Source organism: Blennius ocellaris, assembly GCF_963422515.1.
Source record: "Blennius ocellaris genome assembly, chromosome: 15".
NCBI classification, from domain to species: Eukaryota; Metazoa; Chordata; class Actinopteri; order Blenniiformes; family Blenniidae; genus Blennius; species Blennius ocellaris.
In genome coordinates, this window is record NC_137664.1 from 488,796 (window position 1) to 511,097 (window position 22,302).

The 22,302-nt window shown below is 54.3% G+C and overlaps 1 protein-coding gene across 3 annotated transcripts in view; it reads right to left on the bottom strand.

Moving 5' to 3' along the window:
• The window catches only part of slc12a2 (solute carrier family 12 member 2), a 35,273-nt gene extending 23,732 nt beyond the window's left edge, over positions 1 to 11,541 (bottom strand). For all 3 annotated transcript variants that reach the window (XR_013936937.1, XR_013936938.1, XM_080509651.1), the window contains exon 1: positions 10,863 to 11,541. Coding sequence is in view for 1 of the 3 variants with exons in the window: in XM_080509651.1 (XP_080365777.1) it covers positions 10,863 to 11,390 (528 nt within the window). In the remaining 2 variants the exon portion in view is untranslated. The remainder of the gene's footprint in view (positions 1 to 10,862) is intronic.
• Positions 11,542 to 22,302: the final 10,761 nt, after the last annotated feature.

The following is a 22,302-nucleotide window of genomic DNA, read 5'->3' on the forward strand; positions in this document are numbered from 1 at the left end:
GGAGCAGCAGAGGAGCAGAGAGGAGAGGAGCAGAGAGGAGCAGCAGAGGAGAGGAGCAGAGAGGAGCAGAGAGGAGCAGAGGAGCAGAGAGGAGAGGAGCAGAGGAGCAGAGAGGAGAGGAGCAGCAGAGGAGCAGAGGAGCAGAGAGGAGCAGAGAGGAGCAGAGGAGCAGAGAGGAGAGGAGCAGAGGAGCAGCAGAGGAGCAGAGAGGAGCAGAGGAGGCGCGGCGCCCTGCAGGACTCGGGGAACATTATCTCCATGGCTGCAGCAACACAAAAGCCGGCTTTGCACAACAACGACTCGGCTCGCCAGCGTCTCTCCCGCCGCGCCGCCACCGCGGTCACAAAGCCCCCATGATGCAACGGGGCTCCGCCACTTTCACTGTGGCGGAGCGAAGGAGCCCCCCGCCCCCCCCCCCCCCCCCCTCTCCGGAGCCGCGGGGAGGAGCCCCCGGGTGCTGGACGGAGAACAGGGAGGACGTTTGAGCCCTAAACGAGCAAACAGCCTCCGTCAGCCTCCGTCGGGCTGCAGCCCAGGTACAAGGACCTCATGGAAAAAGTGAGTTGATTACGAGGGGCGGCGGTGAAAAGGCCTTTGTGCAGCTGTGGTTGTGCAACACTGGAGTCCTGAACCGAAACCACATGTTGGCGGAGAGACGGCCTCCCGCTTTAGCGCGGCGGCGGCGATTATCCCGCCTGGCGCTACGACGCCTCTGGATCCTTATCACGGCGTCTGGTCGTCACTGCGACGCCGGACGTGATGGACGTGGTGGGGGTGGGGGTGGCGGGGTCAGGGGGGGGGATCCATCACCGAGCGCTCCGATCGAATGTCCAGCATGTCCGACATGCCGCCATTGTGCGAAGAGCCTCCCGGCACTCACTGCATTATTCTTTTACCGCCGCAGACTCTCACAGAGTTGGATTCCCCCGCCGAGGGAACCGAGCCTCGTGTTGCTCCAACATTCTGCCCGGGGATCGTGTCGAGTTACGAGTCGACCCCGTCGAGAGCAACAAAGGGAGCGACGAGTGAGGCTCCGCCGACAGAGGGGAGCTTTGTCCTTCCCCCCCGAAGTCCCGGCCTGAAAGGAAGGACGAGCCGTGCAGGTCCGGCGTGGACGGAGGGACGTGTCCCGAGAGAGCAGGAGGGTCTGGACAACGACCGGCCGATAACCTTCGTATCGATACGACCGGGAGGTTCTGCGGCTGAGTGGCGTTCGGCGTGGGGGGGGGGGGGCCAGTATGGAAGCCCTTTCATGTCTGCTCCTTAGCCTCTCGCGTACCTTTTCCATCAGGAACAAACTGCTGTTTGACCGTCATTCCGCCGCCCGCCACCGGTCGGCGCTGCAGAGCGGCGGCATGGGAGGAGGGTTCATATCCACAACGAAAACCACTGAAGTTCTCAGCTCGTTCGTCACTTTACCACCGTTTCTGGTGCAGTGGTGCAGTGGAGCAGTGGTGCAGTGGAGCAGTGGTGCAGTGGTGCGTGGTGCAGTGGAGCAGTGGTGCAGTGGTGCAGTGTTCGGCTCTCATATCAACACAATGTGAAGTGTGAATGTTCTCCCTTTGGACCGGTGGCTTTTCTACCGACCACAAATATCCAGTTGTTGTTGACAGGATGAAAGGATGAAAGGATGAAAGGATGGATGGATGGATGGCTGAACCAGCAGCAGTGGGACCTGCTTCACTCTCCTCACACATGGAGTCAGTGCTTTATTTACAGACCTTGCTGGATCAAGGTCACTTCCTGCGCCGCGGCGTTCACTTCCTGCCGCGGCGCCCCCCCCCCCCCTCCCCTCCCCCGGCAGGCTGCCATATGGCAGCTGCTAAAGTTTCCATGACGCCCTGCGGTCCCGCGGGAAGCGGCGCTCCACTCCATCCTGCCGCCCCACCGGAGGAAACACTTGGCGGAGCGGCGGTGGAGACGAAGGGGGGGGGTGGGGGGGGACGCTGGTTGTCAGCGTGTCCTGCTCCGGGAGGACGGACGGCAGCTGGAGACCTTCAGCCTTCTGCAGAGGACGAGAAGGGGACGGGACGGGACGGGACGGAGTCCTGCCGCAGGAAGTGACGTAGCGCTGAACGTGTCCTCGTCCCGGGACCCGGCTGATCCTCGCGTCACTGGGACACCAGATTGTCTCAGCTTGTTGAGGACAAACGTCCAAGAGACGCAGTGCAGGACGGCTTTGGTCCAGATCAATAATCACTCCAGCACCTCCATCAATCTCCTTCAGGAGCACTTTAGAAACTTTATGAACTATAAAAACTTTATAAACTTTCCAGCAGACAGTCAGTCTATTGTTGCCGTCCGTGATCATGTCACATGAGGCCCCCCCCCTCCCCCCCTCCCCCACCACCCCCCCGCTATGTGTAGCGCACGGCATGGCAGCGGTGGTGATGCGCTGCAGCCAACAGGAAATGAAGAGATGAAAGTCGTCTTCCTCTAAAAGAACCACATTCCTTTAAGGGGGGGGGGGGGGGGGTCTTGGAAAATATTGTTCTAACCCACATTCTTTCCTCTGCAGTCACACGAAGAATTGAGAGATCAGAACGTCTCAGAGTTTCCAACTGGATGAAACAAGTTTCCTACATGAAGATCTGCATCATGAAGCTCCAGGACTGTATGACATCATAAAGCTCCAGGACTGTATGACATCACAACTACATCATGAAGCTGGAGGACTGTATGACATCACAACTACGTCATTAAGCTGGAGGACTGTATGACATCATAAAGCTCCAGGACTGTATGACATCACAACTACGTCATGAAGCTGGAGGACTGTATGACATCACAACTACGTCATTAAGCTGGAGGACTGTATGACATCACAACTACGTCATGAAGCTGGAGGACTGTATGACATCACAACTACGTCATGAAGCTCCCAGACTGTATTACATCACAACTACGTCACGAAGCTCCCAGACTGTATGACATCACAACTACGTCATGAAGCTGGAGGACTGTATGACATCACAACTACGTCACGAAGCTGGAGGACTGTATTACATCACAACTACGTCACGAAGCTCCAGGACTGTTTGACATCACAACTACGTCACGAAGCTGGAGGACTGTATGACATCACAACTACGTCACGAAGCTGGAGGACTGTATGACATCACAACTACGTCACGAAGCTCCCAGACTGTATGACATCACAACTACGTCACGAAGCTGGAGGACTGTATTACATCACAACTACGTCATGAAGCTCCCAGACTGTATGACATCACAACTACGTCACGAAGCTCCAGGACTGTTTGACATCACAACTACGTCACAAAGCGTTGTCTGTAGCGCCGAGTGTGGTTCAGAACTCTGGTTCTGGCGTGTTCGGCTGCAGGACTCTTGGCAGGTGTCCAACACGGAGAGCTCGGTGTCAAATGACGGGGTCACGTGACACCAGCTAAAAATACAGCCGCAGCCGCTTTCTGAGCGTTCGCTCGTTAGCGCTTCGCTAAACGACCACGCTGGCGAGAGCCGCCATGACGGTCAGGCCTTCCAGCCAATCGCAGCACAGCCCGTCTGCTCCATCTGAGCTACTGACACACACCAGGGTGAGGTAGAGGGTGGAGGTGGAGGAGGGTGGAGGAGGAGTGTTTTGGACGACAGCATCACACAGAAGTTTACAGTCCGTTGCCAAACAGCGAGCCGAGCATCTGTTACAACACATGGAGGTTCATAAGTTACGACTCACACTGAGACAAAAGATTCACCATCCTCTGCTTCCTGTTTCTATTGGGGGGGTGGAGGGGGGGGGGGGGGTGGAGGTGGAGGGGAGAGAGGGGTGGAGGGAGGGGGCCTTTTGTAAAAACAAAAACAAATAAGACTTTAACAGGTTTCTTTGTTTTGTGTTGTAAAGTGAGACGCTGTTAACTCTGCTGCAGCTGTACCACACGCACGCGCACACGCACACACACACACACACATGCGCACGTGCACACGCACACCTCTCAGTGCCTCTCCAGTAAAAATTAGTCATTAGCAGCAGAAACGCCGCCCGTCTGAAACGCTGACCCGGCCCGTTGACTTCCTGTCACCAGCAGGTCGTCGTTCCGCCGTTCCGCCGACTCGCGGCACCGCGGGGGGCCGGGGGCCGGGGGCCGGGGGCCGGGGGCCGGGGGCCGGGGGCCGAGGGCCGGGGACCGGGGACCGGGACGCCACACGCCACACTCGGCCCGGTAAAGCGTCGTCGCGCAACGTACGGCAGCGGGGATCAATGTTCACATCGTTTTCTAATCAGCCACTACCGATACTCTCCGTCTCCATGGCAACCAGAGGCCCAACAGGAACAGGAACACGACCAGGCTGATCTCGGGCCAGAGGATCAGTCTGATCAGAGCAGCAGCGTGTGGAGAGGAGAGCAGCAGGAGCAGCTGACTGTGTGGAGAGGAGAGCAGCAGGAGCAGCTGACTGTGTGGAGAGGAGAGCAGCAGGAGCAGCTGACTGTGTGGAGAGGAGAGCAGCAGGAGCAGCTGACTGTTCTTTAGTTCTGGAGACGTCCTGATCAGTTCTTCCAATTATTGATCATCAGCAGGATCAATAAACTTCAGTCAGAGAGCCTCTCTCTGGAGAGCCTGGTGTCCGGGTGGAGAGCGTGACATCCTGATGGAGAGCATCCTGATGGAGAGCGCCCCGGTGGAGAGCGTGATGGAGAGTGTGACATCATGATGGAGAGCGTCCTGATGGAGAGCGTCCCGATGGAGAGTGTGACATCCTGATGGAGAGCGTCCCGATGGAGAGCGTCCTGGTGGAGCGCGTGATGGAGAGTGTGACATCATGATGGAGAGCGTCCTGGTGGAGAGCGTCCCGGTGGAGAGCGTCCCGGTGGAGAGCGCCCCGGTGGAGAGCGCCCCGGTGGAGAGCGCCCCGGTGGAGAGCGTCCTGGTGGAGAGCGTGATGGAGAGCGTCCTGGTGGAGAGCGTGATGGAGAGCGTCCTGGTGGAGAGCGTCCTGGTGGAGAGCGTCCTGGTGGAGAGCGTGATGGAGAGCGTGATGGAGAGCGTCTTGGTGGAGAGCGTCCTGGTGGAGAGCGTGATGGAGAGCGTGATGGAGAGCGTCCTGGTGGAGAGCGTGATGGAGAGCGTGATGGAGAGCGTCCTGGTGGAGAGCGTGATGGAGAGCTGCACGCCTCCTGATCACCGTATTGATTGCAGTGAGCAACATGAGCAGCAGTGAATCGGCGCAGTGGAAATTCCATTTCCCAGTTCGATCAGTTGGACCAATCACGGCGGGGGAAACGCTGCCGGCCCGGCGGGAGGAGAGTGGCGGGTGGAGAGCGGCGGGCGGAGAGCGGCGGGTGGAGAGCGGCGGGTCAGCGCGACCTTGAAACCACGACAACGCTCCTGGATGTCAGCGCAGCCGTCTGCCGCCACAAACTCATTAAAGCGGCTGATCCGCCGCCGTAATGGCGAGGCGACGACATCCAGCGGCGCCGACCTCTGACATCATCACCTCGTCCACCCAGACAATGGACGTCTTCAGGAAGACGACCTTCAGACCACAAGACGACCTTCAGACCACAACAGACGCTTTGGGACGCTGCGAGGCTGGCTGCTGCTTTCACGGTTCTCAAGGAACAGAACCGACGTAACAGACCGACGGGCTCTAAAGGAACAGACCGACGTTACAGACCGACGGGTTCTGAAGGAACCGACCGACGTTACAGACCGACGGGTTCTGAAGGAACAGACCGACGTAACAGACCGACGGGCTCTAAAGGAACAGACCGACAGGTTCTGAAGGAACAGACCGACGGGTTCTGAAGGAACCGACCGACGTAACAGACCGACGGGCTCTAAAGGAACAGACCGACGGGTTCTGAAGGAACAGACCGACGTAACAGACCGACGGGCTCTAAAGGAACAGACCGACGGGTTCTGAAGGAACAGACCGACGTTACAGACCGACGGGTTCTGAAGGAACCGACCGACGTTACAGACCGACGAGTTCTGAAGGAACAGACTGACGGGTTCTAAAGGAACAGACTGATGGGTTCTGAAGGAACAGACCAACGTTACAGACCAACGGGTTCTGAAGGAACAGACTGACGAGTTCTGAAGGAACAGACCAACGTTACAGACCGACGGGTTCGGAAGGAACAGACCAACGTTACAGACCGACGGGTTCTGAAGGAACAGACCGACGTTACAGACTGACGGGTTCTGAAGGAACAGACCAACGTTACAGACTGACGGGTTCTGAAGGAACAGACCAACGTTACAGACTGATGGGTTCTAAAGGAACAGACCAACATTACAGACCGACGGGTTCTAAAGGAACAGACCAACGTTACAGACCGACGGGTTCTGAAGGAACAGACCAACGTTTCAGACTGACGGGTTCTGAAGGAACAGACCAACGTTACAGGAGGATGGGTTCTAAAGGAACAGACCAACGTTACAGACTGACGGGTTCTGAAGGAACAGACCAACGTTACAGACTGACAGGTTCTGAAGGAACAGACTGACGGGTTCTAAAGGAACAGACCAACGTTACAGACCGACGGGTTCTGAAGGAACAGACCGACGTCAGTCAGTAACACGTTCCTCCCATGTGACCACTTGTTTCAGTAACTAGTAATGTAAGGCGTTACTAACAGATTACAGTTACTCATGTCAGTCACTGTGTTTCTATTTTAACGTCTTATAAGAGTTTCTTGTCTGCAAAGCCGCTTCACTATGAAACAGACCCGCCCCCTTTCTCCCCTCAGCCAATCACAGGCCAAGCTGCTCCAACGATGCGTTCAGGGACCACAGAAGCATGGGAACCAATCATGGTCGTCCTTTTAAATTAATTAATCAATCAATTAAAGAGTTTTGGGGGGGGGGGGGGTGCAGTGCAAATAAATAAATAAAGAAACAACTCGTGCAACAACAGACTACAAGTACATCTGAGTAACTAAATACCAGAAATAGTAAAAATGTGATGATAAAAGCGTGAGTCAGATAAAAACACAACAAAGAATGAAGGTCAAAGGTTAAATATGTATAAACAGGGAGCAGGAGGCGGGGCCAGCAGCTGCTCAAAGTAACTAAAAAGTAACTTGTAATCTAACTTGGTTATTTTTTTTAAAAGTAATCGGTGAAGTAACTAAGTTACTTTTTAAAGGAGTAACTAGTAATCAGTAATCGGATTAGTTTTCTAAACGGTGGCAACACTGACAGAGACCCTGTCCCCGAGAGACAGAGACTCTGTCCCCCTGACAGACAGAGACCCTGTCCCCCGACAAAGACCCTGTCCCCAGACAGACGGACACCCTGTCCCCGACATACAGAGACTCTGTCCCCTGACAGACAGAGACCCTGTCCCCCGACAGACAAAGACCCTGTCCCCGACATACAGAGACTCTGTCCCCTGACAGACAGAGACTCTGTCCCCCGACAGACGGACACCCTGTCCCCGACATACAGAGACTCTGTCCCCTGACAGACAGAGACTCTGTCCCCCTGACAGACAGAGGCCCTGTCCCCCAACAAAGACCCTGTCCCCAGACAGACGGACACCCTGTCCCCGACATACAGAGACTCTGTCCCCTGACAGACAGAGACCCTGTCCCCCGACAGACGGAGACTCTGTCCCCCGACAAAGACCCTGTCCCTGACAGACAGAGACCCTGTCCCCTGACAGACAGAGGGGGGACTGTTCCTGAACCAGAGGGGGGGGACTGTTTCAGAACCAGAGGGGGGGGGACTGTTTCAGAACCAGAGGGGGGACTGTTCCTGAGCCAGAGGGGGGGACTGTTCCTGAGGGGGGGACTGTTCCTGAACCAGAGGGGGAACTGGTCCTGAGGGGGGGACTGTTCCTGAGCCAGAGGGGGAACTGTTCCTGAGGGGGGGACTGTTCCTGAACCAGAGGGGGGACTGTTCCTGAGGGGGGGACTGTTCCTGAACCAGAGGGGGAACTGTTCCTGAGGGGGGGACTGTTCCTGAACCAGCGGCTGCAGGATGAAGTAAAACAGACGGTTCCAGACCACATCCTGCTCTACATCTTCTATTCTTAGCCAGATGTTTACAGAATCCTGCAGCAGCTTCCAGAGCGTCAGGCTGGAGCTCGTCCAGCTCCGACCTTGACCATCACTCAAGGTCACGTCGACGACCTCCACAGCCTCCGTCTCCCGACTCCCCGTGTTGACAAGGACGGAGGTATCGTCTTCACCAAGACAACATCCTGAGACCTACAGTCTGCCGAGGAGACTGACGGAGGAGAGACTGACGGAGGAGAGACTGACGGAGGACAATCAGTCCCCCGCTGGACGGAGCTCATTCAGGTCAAAGGTCAAACCTTCCCTGGACGCAGTCGATCTGACCGACAGTTGTTTTTTAACGTTTTCGTTTTTCGTCCGCGTGACGAACGAAAGCCGCGCCGTCACACCTCCACCCGTGTAGCCATGGAGTTCAGGGTGGAGGTCAGCAACACCAACACCAACACCAACAACAACAACCACCTTGAAACAGAAGATTCTACGTTCTTATGCAACAAAAAACTGAAGAAAATCCCGATTTAAAGTTCCTCCAGCGGCAGAACGTCTAAACTCTTCCCATCAATAAACGACAGATTCTGTCCAGGGAATAAAGCGACGAACCAAAACGAGACCTCGTCCTCACATTTCCACCGGAGATGTAAAACTCTAGACGCCTCACGCCTGTTGGCGTGACGACGGCGCCGCCATCTTGGCGAGGTCTCCGCTCGTGTCCAACGTAAAGATCCCAGGAGTGGATTTCCTATCCTGGGATCTTTGTGTTCAGCTCCGGAGGGAGACCTCTCCAAGATGGCGGCGCCGATCGGCTGCGCGGCATCTAGTATTTTATATCTACGATTTAAACCTGCAGTTTCATCAAATCCTTCACAATAAAGTGCAGAAGAACCTGCCGATGCTTCCCGACTGACGCCATGTTGGGAAACCTGCCCCAGGGCATTCTGGGACATCAAAGACGGCAACGTTTGAGCGAGTCGGGGAGAAACAAAATCCAGACTGTCAAAATAAGAGTCTGGTTTGTAGCGGAAGTGACGGCTGAGGGCCCAGATGTGGACGGACGGGACCTCGTGACACGAAGCCTCGGGAGTCTTCGGGATGTCTCTGTGGGACGGCGGGGACGTCAACAGACCGGGGGACGTCCCGCCAAAATAAGATGCTGGAAATACCGGTTTGTCTGAGTGTGAAGAGGAACGTCAACAAGTTGGAAGAGGATCTTCCTTTTCGTCCCCAGAGGAACGTTAACAAAGTTTACACTTCATCTGAAACCTGATCAGACCCAGATTCACTGTGGGGGGGGGGGGGGGGGGGGGGGGTAAGAAGGGGGGGGGGGGGGTAAGCCTCACAAACCAAACCAAGTCCACCAGGAGTCACTGTAGCACTGGAAGCACAATGGTGGACTGTGGGGGTCTAGGATTATGGGTGTTCCAGGTCTCTATGGTGGACTGTGGGGGGGTCTGGGATTGTGGGGGTGCGGGTCTCTATGGTGGACTATGGGGGTGCGAGTCTCTATGGTGGACTATGGGGGGGGGTCTGGGACTGTGGGGGTGCCGGTCTCTATGGTGGACTATGGGGGTGCGGGTCTCTATGGTGGACTATGGGGGGTCTGAGACTATGGGGGTGCAGGTCTCTATGGTGGACTATGGGGGGGGTCTGGGACTGTGGGGGTGCGGGTCTCTATGGTGGACTATGGGGGGGGTCTGGGACTGTGGGGGTGCCGGTCTCTATGGTGGAACTATGGGGGTGCGAGTCTCTATGGTGGACTATGGGGGGGTCTGAGACTATGAGGGTGCAGGTCTCTATGGTGGACTATGGGGGGTCTGAGACTATGGGGGTGCAGGTCTCTATGGTGGACTATGGGGGGGTCTGGGACTGTGGGGGTGCGGGTCTCTATGGTGGACTATGGGGGGGGTCTGGGACTGTGGGGGTGCCGGTCTCTATGGTGGAACTATGGGGGTGCGAGTCTCTATGGTGGACTATGGGGGGGTCTGAGACTATGAGGGTGCAGGTCTCTATGGTGGACTATGGGGGGTCTGAGACTATGGGGGTGCAGGTCTCTATGGTGGACTATGGGGGGGTCTGGGACTGTGGGGGTGCGGGTCTCTATGGTGGACTATGGGGGGGGTCTGGGACTGTGGGGGTGCCGGTCTCTATGGTGGAACTATGGGGGTGCGAGTCTCTATGGTGGACTATGGGGGGGTCTGAGACTATGAGGGTGCAGGTCTCTATGGTGGACTATGGGGGGTCTGAGACTATGGGGGTGCAGGTCTCTATGGTGGACTATGGGGGGGTCTGGGACTGTGGGGGTGCGGGTCTCTATGGTGGACTATGGGGGGGGTCTGGGACTGTGGGGGTGCCGGTCTCTATGGTGGAACTATGGGGGTGCGAGTCTCTATGGTGGACTATGGGGGGGTCTGGGACTGTGGGGGTGCAGGTCTCTATGGTGGACTATGGGGGGGTCTGGGACTGTGGGGGTGCGGGTCTCTATGGTGGACTATGGGGGGGGTCTGGGACTGTGGGGGTGTGGGTCTCTATGGTGGACTATGGGGGGGGTCTGGGACTGTGGGGGTGCGGGTCTCTATGGTGGACTATGGGGGAGTCTGGGACTGTGGGGGTGCGGGTCTCTATGGTGGACTATGGGGGGGGTCTCTATGGTGGACTATGGGGGGGTCTAGGACTGTGGGGGGTCTAGGACTGTGGGGGTCCAGGTCTCTATGGTGGACTATGGGGGGGTCTAGGACTGTGGGGGGTCTAGGACTGTGGGGGTCCAGGTCTCTATGGTGGACTATGGGGGGGTCTAGGACTGGGGGGGGTCTAGGACTGTGGGGTTCCGGGTCTCTATGGTGGACTATGGCGGTCTAGGGACCAGGGGGGGTCCGGGTCCTACCTTGTCCAGCTCGTCGTGCAGCTCCGACAGCGTGGGTCTGATGAGCTTCTCGCCCAGCGGGGCGGCGGTCTGCCGGTAGAAGTCGATGTTGGGCACCGCGTCGATGGTGTTGTGGCCGAAGGTCCGCAGGTAGTAGGTGTTGGTGTGGGTGTCGTAGTGGTAGTGGTGCTGGCCGCCGCCGGTGGACGAGTGCAGGCTGCTCTCGCTCATCACCGTGTCCCCGTTCTGGAGCCCCTCGGCCGGCGGAGCCTCCGGGGAGGCCGGGCTCCCCGAGCCGCCGGGGTCCGCGAAGTTCACCACCCGGAACCGGCCCTTCGCCTCCTCCCCGGCGGCCCCGGCGGCCTCCGCTCCCTCCGGGGCGGCGGAGGAGGACTCGGAGCCCGGGGACTGGGCGTCCGCGGCGGCCGCAGCCTCCGCCACCAGGTCCACCTGGAAGCGGCTCTGGCTGGGCGTGGGACCCGGGGGCTTCGGCCCCGCGTCCGGGGACAGAAAGTCGCTCTCCGCCGGCGCGGAGGGCGGCGAGGACATGATGGCGTTGATGGACGCTTCCCCCGGTGGCTGAGACCCGAGACCGAGGGCGGCTTGGAGCCCCTGCCGGGAGGGAGGGAGGCTCGGCGGGCGGCGCGGCGCGAGCGCGAGCGCGAGCGGCGCGGGCGGCGCGGAGGCTTACGGGACGGAAACTTCCAGTCCGCGGCACAACGTCCCGGAACGTCCCGGCTGCAGCTCCTCCGGTACGGACTGTTTCCCCCCTCCCGGTGTAGACTGTCCTCCTCCCGGTGCGGTGTCGTCCTCCCGGGCGAGCGTCGGTCGGAGCAGGATGCTCGTGGAGCCGCCCGCCTGTTATTATACTCGGTCCGCAGACTGCAATCGGATGGGCGGTTACCGCGCCGGCAGAGCAAGTCTCGCGAGACTTTCGCCAGCATCACCGCTCTTGGGTGGAGGCTCGGACGGGGGGAAAACACCGCGAGAACACGTTCCCCAACTCGCCTGTGACGTCATCTGACTCCAGCGAGAGGTGAGAGGGAGGGGAGGGAAACTGTACCAACCAGTCTCCATGCCGGGGGGGGGGGGGGGGGGCGGAGGGAGGGAGGGAGGGAGGGAGGGAGGGGAGGGGGGGGGATTGGCTACTGTATGAGCCCGGGCCTCCATACTGGGGGAGGGTGTGGAGGAGGGGACTGTACCAGCCGGGGCCTCTGAGGGAGGGCGGGGGTCCGCACGAGCCAGGGCCTCTTTAATGGGGGATGGGGGGGGGGGGCTCTTTAGAAAACTGCACAACTGTCACGGAATAGTTGGGCAGTTGGCACTAACCCCCCCCCCCCCCCCATCACACATTGATCCGGCCTCACATTGATCAGCCTCAGGAGGCTCCATCGCTCCACTTTGTTCCCGATCAAATCAAATTGAATCACGGTAATCAGGTTTGTTTGGCATGTAATCAGATTACAGTGGAGAACACTCGGATCATGCGGGACCTCGGCACAAAACAAAGACTAACCCTAACCCAACATCGGCTGGACCCTCCTGAAGCTGGTTTCTCACGTGTAATAACACTGTTATTACTGCTTGTGGAGATTCTGAACCACCCGGACCAAACTTCAGACCCGTAAACCACCCGGACCAAACCTTCAGACCCGTGAACCACCCGGACCAAACCTTGAGACCCGTAAACCACCCGGACCAAACCTTCAGACCCGTGAACCACACGCCGGACCAAACTTTCAGACCCGTAAACAACCGGACCAAACCTTGAGACCCGTAAACCACCCGGACCAAACCTTCAGACCCGTAAACCACCCGGATCAAACCTTCAGACCCGTAAACCACCCGGACCAAACCTTCAGACCCGTAAACCACCCGGACCAAACCTTCAGACCCGTAAACCACCCAGACCAAACCTTGAGACCCGTAAACCACCCGGACCAAACCTTCAGACCCGTAAACCACCCGGACCAAACCTTCAGACCCGTAAACCACCCGGACCAAACCTTGAGACCCGTGAACCACCCGGGACCAAACCTTCAGACCCGTAAACCACCCGGACCAAACCTTCAGACCCGTAAACCACCCGGACCAAACCTTCAGACCCGTAAACCACCCGGACCAAACCTTGAGACCCGTGAACCACCCGGACCAAACCTTCAGACCCGTAAACCACCCGGACCAAACCTTGAGACCCGTGAACCACCCGGACCCAAACCTTCAGACCCGTAAACCACCCGGACCAAACCTTCAGACCCGTAAACCACCCGGACCAAACCTTCAGACCCGGTAAACCACCCGGACCAAACCTTCAGACCCGTAAACCACCCGGACCAAACCTTGAGACCCGTAACCACCCGGATCAAACCTTCAGACCCGTAAACCACCCGGACCAAACCTCAGACCCGTAAACCACCCGGATCAAACCTTCAGACCCGTAAACCACCCGGACCAAACCTTGAGACCCGTAAACCACCCGGATCAAACCTTCAGACCCGTAAACCACCCGGGACCAAACCTTCAGACCCGTAAACCACCCCGGACCAAACCTTCAGACCCGTAAACCACCCGGATCAAACCTTCAGACCCGTAAACCACCCGGACCAAACCTTGAGACCGTAAACCACCCGGACCTCTCTGTTCCCCCTCCATCCTCTGTTCTCCCTCCACCCTCTGTTTCCCCCTCCACCCTCTGTCTTCCTCCACCTCTCTATTCCCCCTCCATCCTCTGTTCTTCCTCCACCCTCTCTATTCCCCCTCCACCCTCTCTATTCCCCCCTCCACCCTCTGTTCTCCCTCCACCCTCCTCTGTTCGCCCTCCACCCTCTGTTCCCCTCCACCCTCTCTATTCCCCCTCCACCCTCTCTATTCCCCCTCCATCCTCTGTTCTTCCTCCACCCTCTCTATTCCCCCTCCACCCTCTGTTCTCCCTCCACCCTCTCTATTCCCCCTCCATCCTCTGTTCTTCCTCCACCCTCTCTATTCCCCCTCCACCCTCTCTATTCCCCTCCACCCTCTGTTCTCCCCTCCACCCTCTGTTCTCCCTCCACCCTCTCTATTCCCCCTCCACCCTCTCTATTCCCCCTCCACCCTCTGTTCTCCCTCCACCCTCTGTTCTCCCTCCACCCTCTCTATTCCCCCTCCACCCCTCTCTATTCCCCCTCCATCCTCTGTTCTCCCTCCACCTCTCTATTCCCTCTCCATCCTCTGTTCTTCCTCCACCCTCTCTATTGCCCCTCCATCCTCTGTTCTTCCTCCACCCTCTCTATTCCCCCTCCACCCTCCATCTCCCTCCACCCTCTCTAGTCCCCCTCCACCCTCTCTAGTCCCCCTCCACCCTCTGTTTCCCCCTCCACCCTCTGTTCTTCCTCCACCCTCTCCGAGCCTCACGGAAGAACAACGTCAGTTCAGGAGATTCAGTGACGAACCTCCAGCTCGGTGTGACTCAGAAGAGTCGTTTACTGTCAACACTCGTTTAAAAGGTTTGTTTGTTTACTGACCAACTTCTTTTCTGTGGTGAGAAGCTGGTGACTGTAGGAGCAGGAGGGTGGAGGTCTGACCTCCTGATCATCAGCATTATCATCAGCATTATCATTGGCATTATCATCAGCATTACCACCACATTAGCATTAGCATTATGATCAGCATTATCATGGTGGTGTAGCATTGAGCTGAGGAAGTTAGCATGTTGTCCACTTCCTGTTTGGTCACATGGTTCCTGCAGCGATTATTAAATATTAAATGTGTGTGTGTGTGTGTGTGTGTGTGTGTGTGTGTGTGTGTGTGTGTGTGTGTGTGTGTGTGTGTGTGTGTGTGTGTGTGAGTGTGTGTGTGTGTGAGTGTGTGTGTGTTTGAGGGGGAGTCCGCTGAGGGGTGTGAGCATGTACCCCCCCCCCCCCCCCCCCCCCCCGATGAGACACTGATGTGGGAAAACGAGCAGCAGAGGAAATATTTTGAGAGCTCAGATTCCGTTCGGGTGGAGCTGCTCGCTGTTCCTCCGTCGGGTGTTGAGTTTCCTGCCAGCAGAGTGAAGGTCAGAGCCCCCCGGGGGGGTGGAGCTACACCGACACACAAGTCACCTTGTGTCATCACACAGAGGTGGAGGAGGCTGGTGGGTGGAGGAGGATGGTGGGTGGAGAAGGCTGCAGCAGCTCCTGTCCAATAACCTGACAGTTTGTCGTTCCGTGAGAAGTCGACATGTAAAGTTAGATCTAGATCTAGAACAGTTAGGTGTCGATATAGAACAGTTAATGATGATCTAGAACAGTTAGATATAGTTCTAGAACAATTAAAGGTTGATCTAGAACAGTTAGAAGTCGATATAGAATAGTTAATGATGATCTAGAACAGTTAGATATAGATCTAGAACAATTAAAGGTTGATCTAGAACAGTTAGAAGTCGATATAGAATAGTTAATGATGATCTAGAACAGTTAGATATAGATCTAGAACAATTAAAGGTTGATCTAGACAGTTAGAAGTCGATATAGAATAGTTAATGATGATCTAGAACAGTTAGATATAGATCTAGAACAATTAAAGGTTGATCTAGAACAGTTAGAAGTCGATATAGAAATAGTTAATGATGATCTAGAACAGTTAGATATAGATCTAGAACAATTAAAGGTTGATCTAGAACAGTTAGAAGTCGATATAGAATAGTTAATGATGATCTAGAACAGTTAGATATAGATCTAGAACAATTAAAGGTGATCTAGAACAGGTTAGAAGTCGATATAGAATAGTTAATGATGATCTAGAACAGTTAGATATAGATCTAGAACAATTAAAGGTTGATCTAGAACAGTTTAGAAGTCGATATAGAATAGTTAATGATGATCTAGAACAGTTAGATATAGATCTAGAACAATTAAAGGTTGATCTAGAACAGTTAGAAGTCGATATAGAATAGTTAATGATGATCTAGAACAGTTAGATATAGATCTAGAACAATTAAAGGTTGATCTAGAACAGTTAGAAGTCGATATAGAATAGTTAATGATGATCTAGAACAGTTAGATATAGATCTAGAACAATTAAAGGTTGATCTAGAACAGTTAGAAGTCGATATAGAATAGTTAATGATGATCTAGAACAGTTAGATATAGATCTAGAACAATTAAAGGTTGATCTAGAACAGTTAGAAGTCGATATAGAATAGTTAATGATGACCTAGAACAGTTAGATATAGTTCTAGAACAGTTAGGTGTTGATCGAGAACAATTAAAGGTTGATCTAGAAAAATTAAAGGTTGATCTAGAACAGTTAAATGTCAATATAGAACAATTAAAGGTTGATCTAGAACAACTAAAGGTTGATCTAGAACAGTTAAATGTCAATATAGAACAATTAAAGGTTGATCTAGAACAATTAAAGGTTGATCTAGAACAGTTAAATGTCGATCTAGAACAGTTAATGATGATCTAGAACAGCTAAATGTCGATCTAGAACAATTAAAGGCTGATCTAGAACAGTTAAATGTCGATCTAGACAGTTAATGATGATCTAGAACAGTTAGATCTAGAACATGAGGAGAACAGTTCCTCAGTTTTCCTCCATAACGGAGAAAGTTCCAGTGTTTCTATCGTACACAAAACGTTGGTGTTTTCACTTGATTGTTGACGTGTAAACGAAGACCAACGTCTCTCACACACACACACACACACACACACACACACACACACACACACACACACACACACACACACACACACACACACACACACACACACACACGGTGGTGTGTTATTGAACTCTAACCAGCTCATCACAGTCCAGTGATTCTAGAATCTCTCCTGGAACCTCAGCGTCTAAAGAGGCGGGACTTCCTCCGACGAGTCGTTCTGATTGGCCGGCAGGGCGACATGGCGGCTCTGATGAGTGTGTGTGTGGTCGCCGTGAGACGGAGACGCCGGCTGATGTTTCAGGCTGGGTGGGCGGAGCCTCGCTGCTGATGGACACCGGGTGACGCCGGGTGGGCGGAGCCTCGCTGCCGTGCGGCGCCGGGTTCAGCAGGAGGTCAATCTGCTCGCCGTCCGTCTGCAGAGCCGCCAGTAATCAGTGAGATCAGGAATGTGTGCAGCAGGCGTCACGCCGCCGCTTCACCTGCCTGACACTTCTAGAGCCTTCTGGACGACACTGACATCGCCATGGCAACTACTCTACTACACTCTACTCTACTCAAGTCAACACGACTCGACTCAACTCAGCACGAGTCAACTCAACACAAAACTCAACTCAACACGACTCGACTCAACTCAACACGACTCAACTCAACACGACTCAACTCAACTCAACTCAGCACGACTCGACTCAACTCAACACGACTCAACTCAACTCAACTCAGCACGACTCGACTCAACTCAACACGACTCAACTCAACACGACTCAACTCAACACGACTCAACTCAACTCAACTCAGCACGACTCGACTCAACTCAACACGACTCAACTCAACACAAAACTCAACTCAACACGACTCAACTCAACACAAAACTCAACTCAACACGACTCAACTCAACACAAAACTCAACTCAACACGACTCAACTCAACACAAAACTCAACTCAGCTCGACTCAACTCAACACAAAACTCAACTCAACACGACTCAACTCAACTCAACACAAAACTCAACACGACTCAACTCAACTCAACTCAACTCAACACAAGACTCAACTCAACACGACTCAACTCAACTCAACACAAAACTCAACTCAACTCAATTCAACTCAACTCAATACAGAGAAAAGCTGTGAAATCAGCCAATCTCAGATAAGCTCCGCCTTTTCTTTCATTAACTGATCAGGTAGTTTGTCACCAGGTAGTTTGTCACCAGGTAGTTTGTCAACAGGTAGTTTGTCAACAGGAAGTTTGTCAACAGGTAGCTTGTTACCAGGAAGTTTGTCACCAGATAGTTTGTCACCAGGAAGTTTGTCACCAGGTAGTTTGCCAACAGGTAGTTTGTCACCAGGAAGTTTGTCACCAGGTAGTTTGTCACCAGGTAGTTTGTTACCAGGTAGTTTGTCACCAGGTAGTTTGTCACCAGGAAGTTTGTCAACGGGTAGTTTGTCACCAGGTAGTTTGTCACCAGGAAGTTTGTCACCAGGTAGTTTGTCACCAGGTAGTTTGTCACCAGGAAGTTTGTCACCAGGTAGTTTGTCACCAGGTAGTTTGTTACCAGGTAGTTTGTTACCAGGTAGTTTGTCACCAGGTAGTTTGTCACCAGGAAGTTTGTCAACGGGTAGTTTGTCACCAGGTAGTTTGTCACCAGGAAGTTTGTCACCAGGTAGTTTGTCACCAGGTAGTTTGTCACCAGGAAGTTTGTCACCAGGTAGTTTGTCACCAGGTAGTTTGTTACCAGGTAGTTTGTCACCAGGAAGTTTGTCAACGGGTAGTTTGTCACCAGGTAGTTTGTCACCAGGAAGTTTGTCACCAGGAAGTTTGTCAACGGGTAGTTTGTCACCAGGTAGTTTGTCACCAGGTCTCAGCGGAGCCGCGATGTGATTGGCCGTTGAAGGAAACCATGTGACTCATGAGGAAGAACGTCACACTGATTCGGGAGCACAGATGTTGTTCTCACCTTGTTTACTTCATGTAAAGGAGAATTTAAATGATGTTGTATCTGTGGAGGGAAAGTAAATCTACTGAGCTCAGCTACACAACTAGAAATAGAATCTACCAGTACTGAGCTCAGGTAAACGACTCCATCCCTCCTCCACCAGGCCTCCACCTTTCAGCAGGCTGCCTCCATGGCAGCAGTTTATGTATCATCACAGGTTGTTTGTTGTGTTCATACTCGTGGCCTTTCCCTCAGCAGGGTAGCTTGACTTTCACCGAGGGCGTCGGTCCTCCACCCGACGACTCCGGTCCCCACCTGCCAGGTGGAGCTGAGGTCACAGGACGACTCCGACACGTCCAGTCACTCCGGTCTCTCTCAAGGAAGGTGGAGGGGAGGGGGGGGGGTCGGGGGGTGATGAGGTGGAGGTCAGTCACACAGTGAAACTCGTTTCACTACTGCTGCTCGCTACATCACCTCGACTCTCATGTCATTATCTTCATTATCATTATCAGGGTGGAGGAACAGGTCAGGGTGGAGGAACAGAGACAGGTCAGGGTGGAGGAACAGAGACAGATCAGGGTGGAGGAACAGAGACAGATCAGGGTGGAGGAAGAGAGACAGTTCAGGGTGGAGGAACAGAGACAGATCAGGGTGGAGGAAGAGAGACAGTTCAGGGTGGAGGAACAGAGACAGATCAGGGTGGAGGAAGAGAGACAGTTCAGGGTGGAGGAACAGAGACAGATCAGGGTGGAGGAAGAGAGACAGTTCAGGGTGGAGGAACAGGAACAGGTCAGGGTGGAGGAACAGGTCAGGGTGGAGGAACAGAGACAGGTCAGGGTGGAGGAACAGGAACAGGTCAGGGTGGAGGAACAGGGACAGGTCAGGGTGGAGGAACAGATCAGGGTGGAGGAACAGAGACAGGTCATGGTGGAGGAACAGGAACAGGGTGGAGGAACAGGGACAGGTCAGGGTGGAGGAACAGGGACAGGTCAGGGTGGAGGAACAGGGACAGATCAGGGTGGAGGAACAGATCAGGGTGGAGGAACAGAGAGAGGTCAGGGTGGAGGAACAGGAACAGGTCAGGGTGGAGGAACAGGGACAGATCAGGGTGGAGGAAGAGAGACAGTTCAGGGTGGAGGAACAGGAACAGATCAGGGTGGAGGAACAGGTCAGGGTGGAGGAACAGAGACAGGTCAGGGTGGAGGAACAGGAACAGGTCAGGGTGGAGGAACAGGGACAGATCAGGGTGGAGGAACAGATAAGGGTGGAGGAACAGAGACAGGTCATGGTGGAGGAACAGGAACAGGGTGGAGGAACAGGGACAGGTCAGGGTGGAGGAACAGGGACAGGTCAGGGTGGAGGAACAGGGACAGATCAGGGTGGAGGAACAGATCAGGGTGGAGGAACAGAGAGAGGTCAGGGTGGAGGAACAGATCAGGGTGGAGGAACGGAGACAGGTCAGGGTGGAGGAACAGAGACAGATCAGGGTGGAGGAACAGAGACAGATCAGGGTGGAGGAAGAGAGACAGTTCAGGGTGGAGGAACAGGAACAGATCAGGGTGGAGGAACAGGTCAGGGTGGAGGAACAGAGACAGGTCAGGGTGGAGGAACAGGGACAGGTCAGGGTGGAGGAACAGATCAGGGTGGAGGAACAGGGACAGGTCAGGGTGGAGGAACAGGGACAGATCAGGGTGGAGGAACAGATCAGGGTGGAGGAACAGAGAGAGGTCAGGGTGGAGGAACAGGGACAGGTCAGGGTGGAGTAACAGGGTCAGGGTGGAGGAACAGAGAGAGGTCAGGGTGGAGGAACAGAGACAGGTCAGGGTGGAGGAACAGGTCAGTGTGACCTGTCAGAACAGTGTGAAGCTATTAGCACGTAGCCGCCGTCGGCTGCCGTCCCAGAATCCCCGGCGGCGTCTCGCTGAGCGTCAAGCTGCTTGATGTTTCTTCCTCTGACTGGAAGAAACAGACACTTTTCTTCTTTTCTTCTTCTCTTCTTCTCTTCCAGAACCTCGTTTCCTGCTGAACTCAGGAACTCGTTGAACTTTAAACACGAACCGACTCAAAGAAGAAGAATCAGTCTGAAGGAGTCCGACTCTTTTAGGATTCAACTCAAAGCCATCAGAAACTCAGGTCAGGTCTCGGATCGGTCCGGGGTGGGTGGTGTCGGGTGGGGTTGCTCTGGATCGGCCTGCATCATGCAGACGGAGGCAGAGAGGCGGAGCGGTTCTGGACGGGTGGAGGCATTTTGGTCTAATTGTGCAGAACGAGCTCTAAGGAGGTCGGAGTCAACAAGGAGGAATGTGACCAACAAGAGGCTCCTGTGTCTCCGTCACCTCCTCCACCCTGCTGGTTCACTGGGAGCTGAGGGAGTCTCCGCCACCTCCTCCACCCTTCCTCCACCCTTCCTCAGCCAGTCCAGGACGGAACCTGGAAAACCTTCACGACCTTCAGGAAGAAAATCTGACAAATGAAGACAGAAGCTTCATGAATTCACCTCTTGTGTCATGAAGCTGAAAAAACTAGCGACCTGGTTCACCTGGTGATCTTCACCTTAGTGGATCATCACCTTAGTGGATCGTCACCTCAGAGGATCGTCACCTTAGAGGATCATCACCTCAGAGGATCATCACCTCAGAGGATCATCACCTTAGAGGATCTTCACCTTAGAGGATCTTCACCTCAGTGGGTCGTCACCTCAGTGGATCGTCACCTCAGAGGATCGTCACCTTAGAGGATCGTCACCTTAGAGGATTGTTTCCTCAGAGGATCTTCACCTCAGAGGATCATCACCTTAGTGGATCGTCACCTCAGAGGATCGTCACCTTAGAGGATCATCACCTCAGAGGATCATCACCTCAGAGGATCATCACCTTAGAGGATCTTCACCTCAGTGGGTCGTCACCTCAGTGGATCGTCACCTCAGAGGATCGTCACCTTAGAGGATCGTCACCTTAGAGGATTGTTTCCTCAGAGGATCTTCACCTCAGAGGATCATCACCTTAGTGGATCGTCACCTTAGAGGATCGTCACCTTAGAAGATCGTCACCTCAGAGGATCGTCACCTTAGAGGATCGTCACCTTAGAGGATCGTCACCTCAGAGGATCATCATCTCAGAGGATCTTCACCTCAGAGGATCGTTTCCTCAGAGGATCGTCACCTTAGAGGATCGTCACCTCAGAGGATCGTCACCTCAGAGGTTCGTCACCTTAGAGGATCTTCACCTTAGAGGATCTTCACCTCAGTGGGTCGTCCAGGTGCAATAAGTTAAGACTGTTTATATGTGCAGGCAGAATCACAGCAGGCCCGTGTGGGGCGCTCTACTGCCCCCTGCTGGCCAAAGATAAAATAGCGTCTTGATACACAGGTACTTCGTTCTGGTCTCAGCAGGCTGGCGCCGCCTGGTGGTGACTTCATGACTTCATGACTTCATGACTTTATGACTTCATGACTTCATGACTTCATGACTTTATGACTTCATGGCTTTATGACTTCATGACTTTATGACTTCATGACTTTATGACTTTATGACTTCATGACAAGTGAAGACGGACGGAGGAGGCGACTGCACTGGTGAACCACTGTGCTGGGGGGATGGGGTCTGTCCTGGAGTAATGACTCTAGATTCTCTGACTCTGTAGGGATTCAATAGTGACTCTTTAGAGACTCTGATTCTGTAGTGACTCTTGGGCGACTGATTCTTTTGCAACTCTGTAGAGATCCTAGCGACTCTGTAGAGATTCTAGTGATTCTTTAGCGACTCTGCAGACATTCTAGTGACTCTGTTGGAACTCTTTAGCGACTCTGACTCTTTAGCGACCCTGACTGTTTAGCGACTCTGTAGAGATTCTCGTGACTCTTTAGTGACTCTGTAGAGCTTCTAGTGATTCTGTAGCGACTCT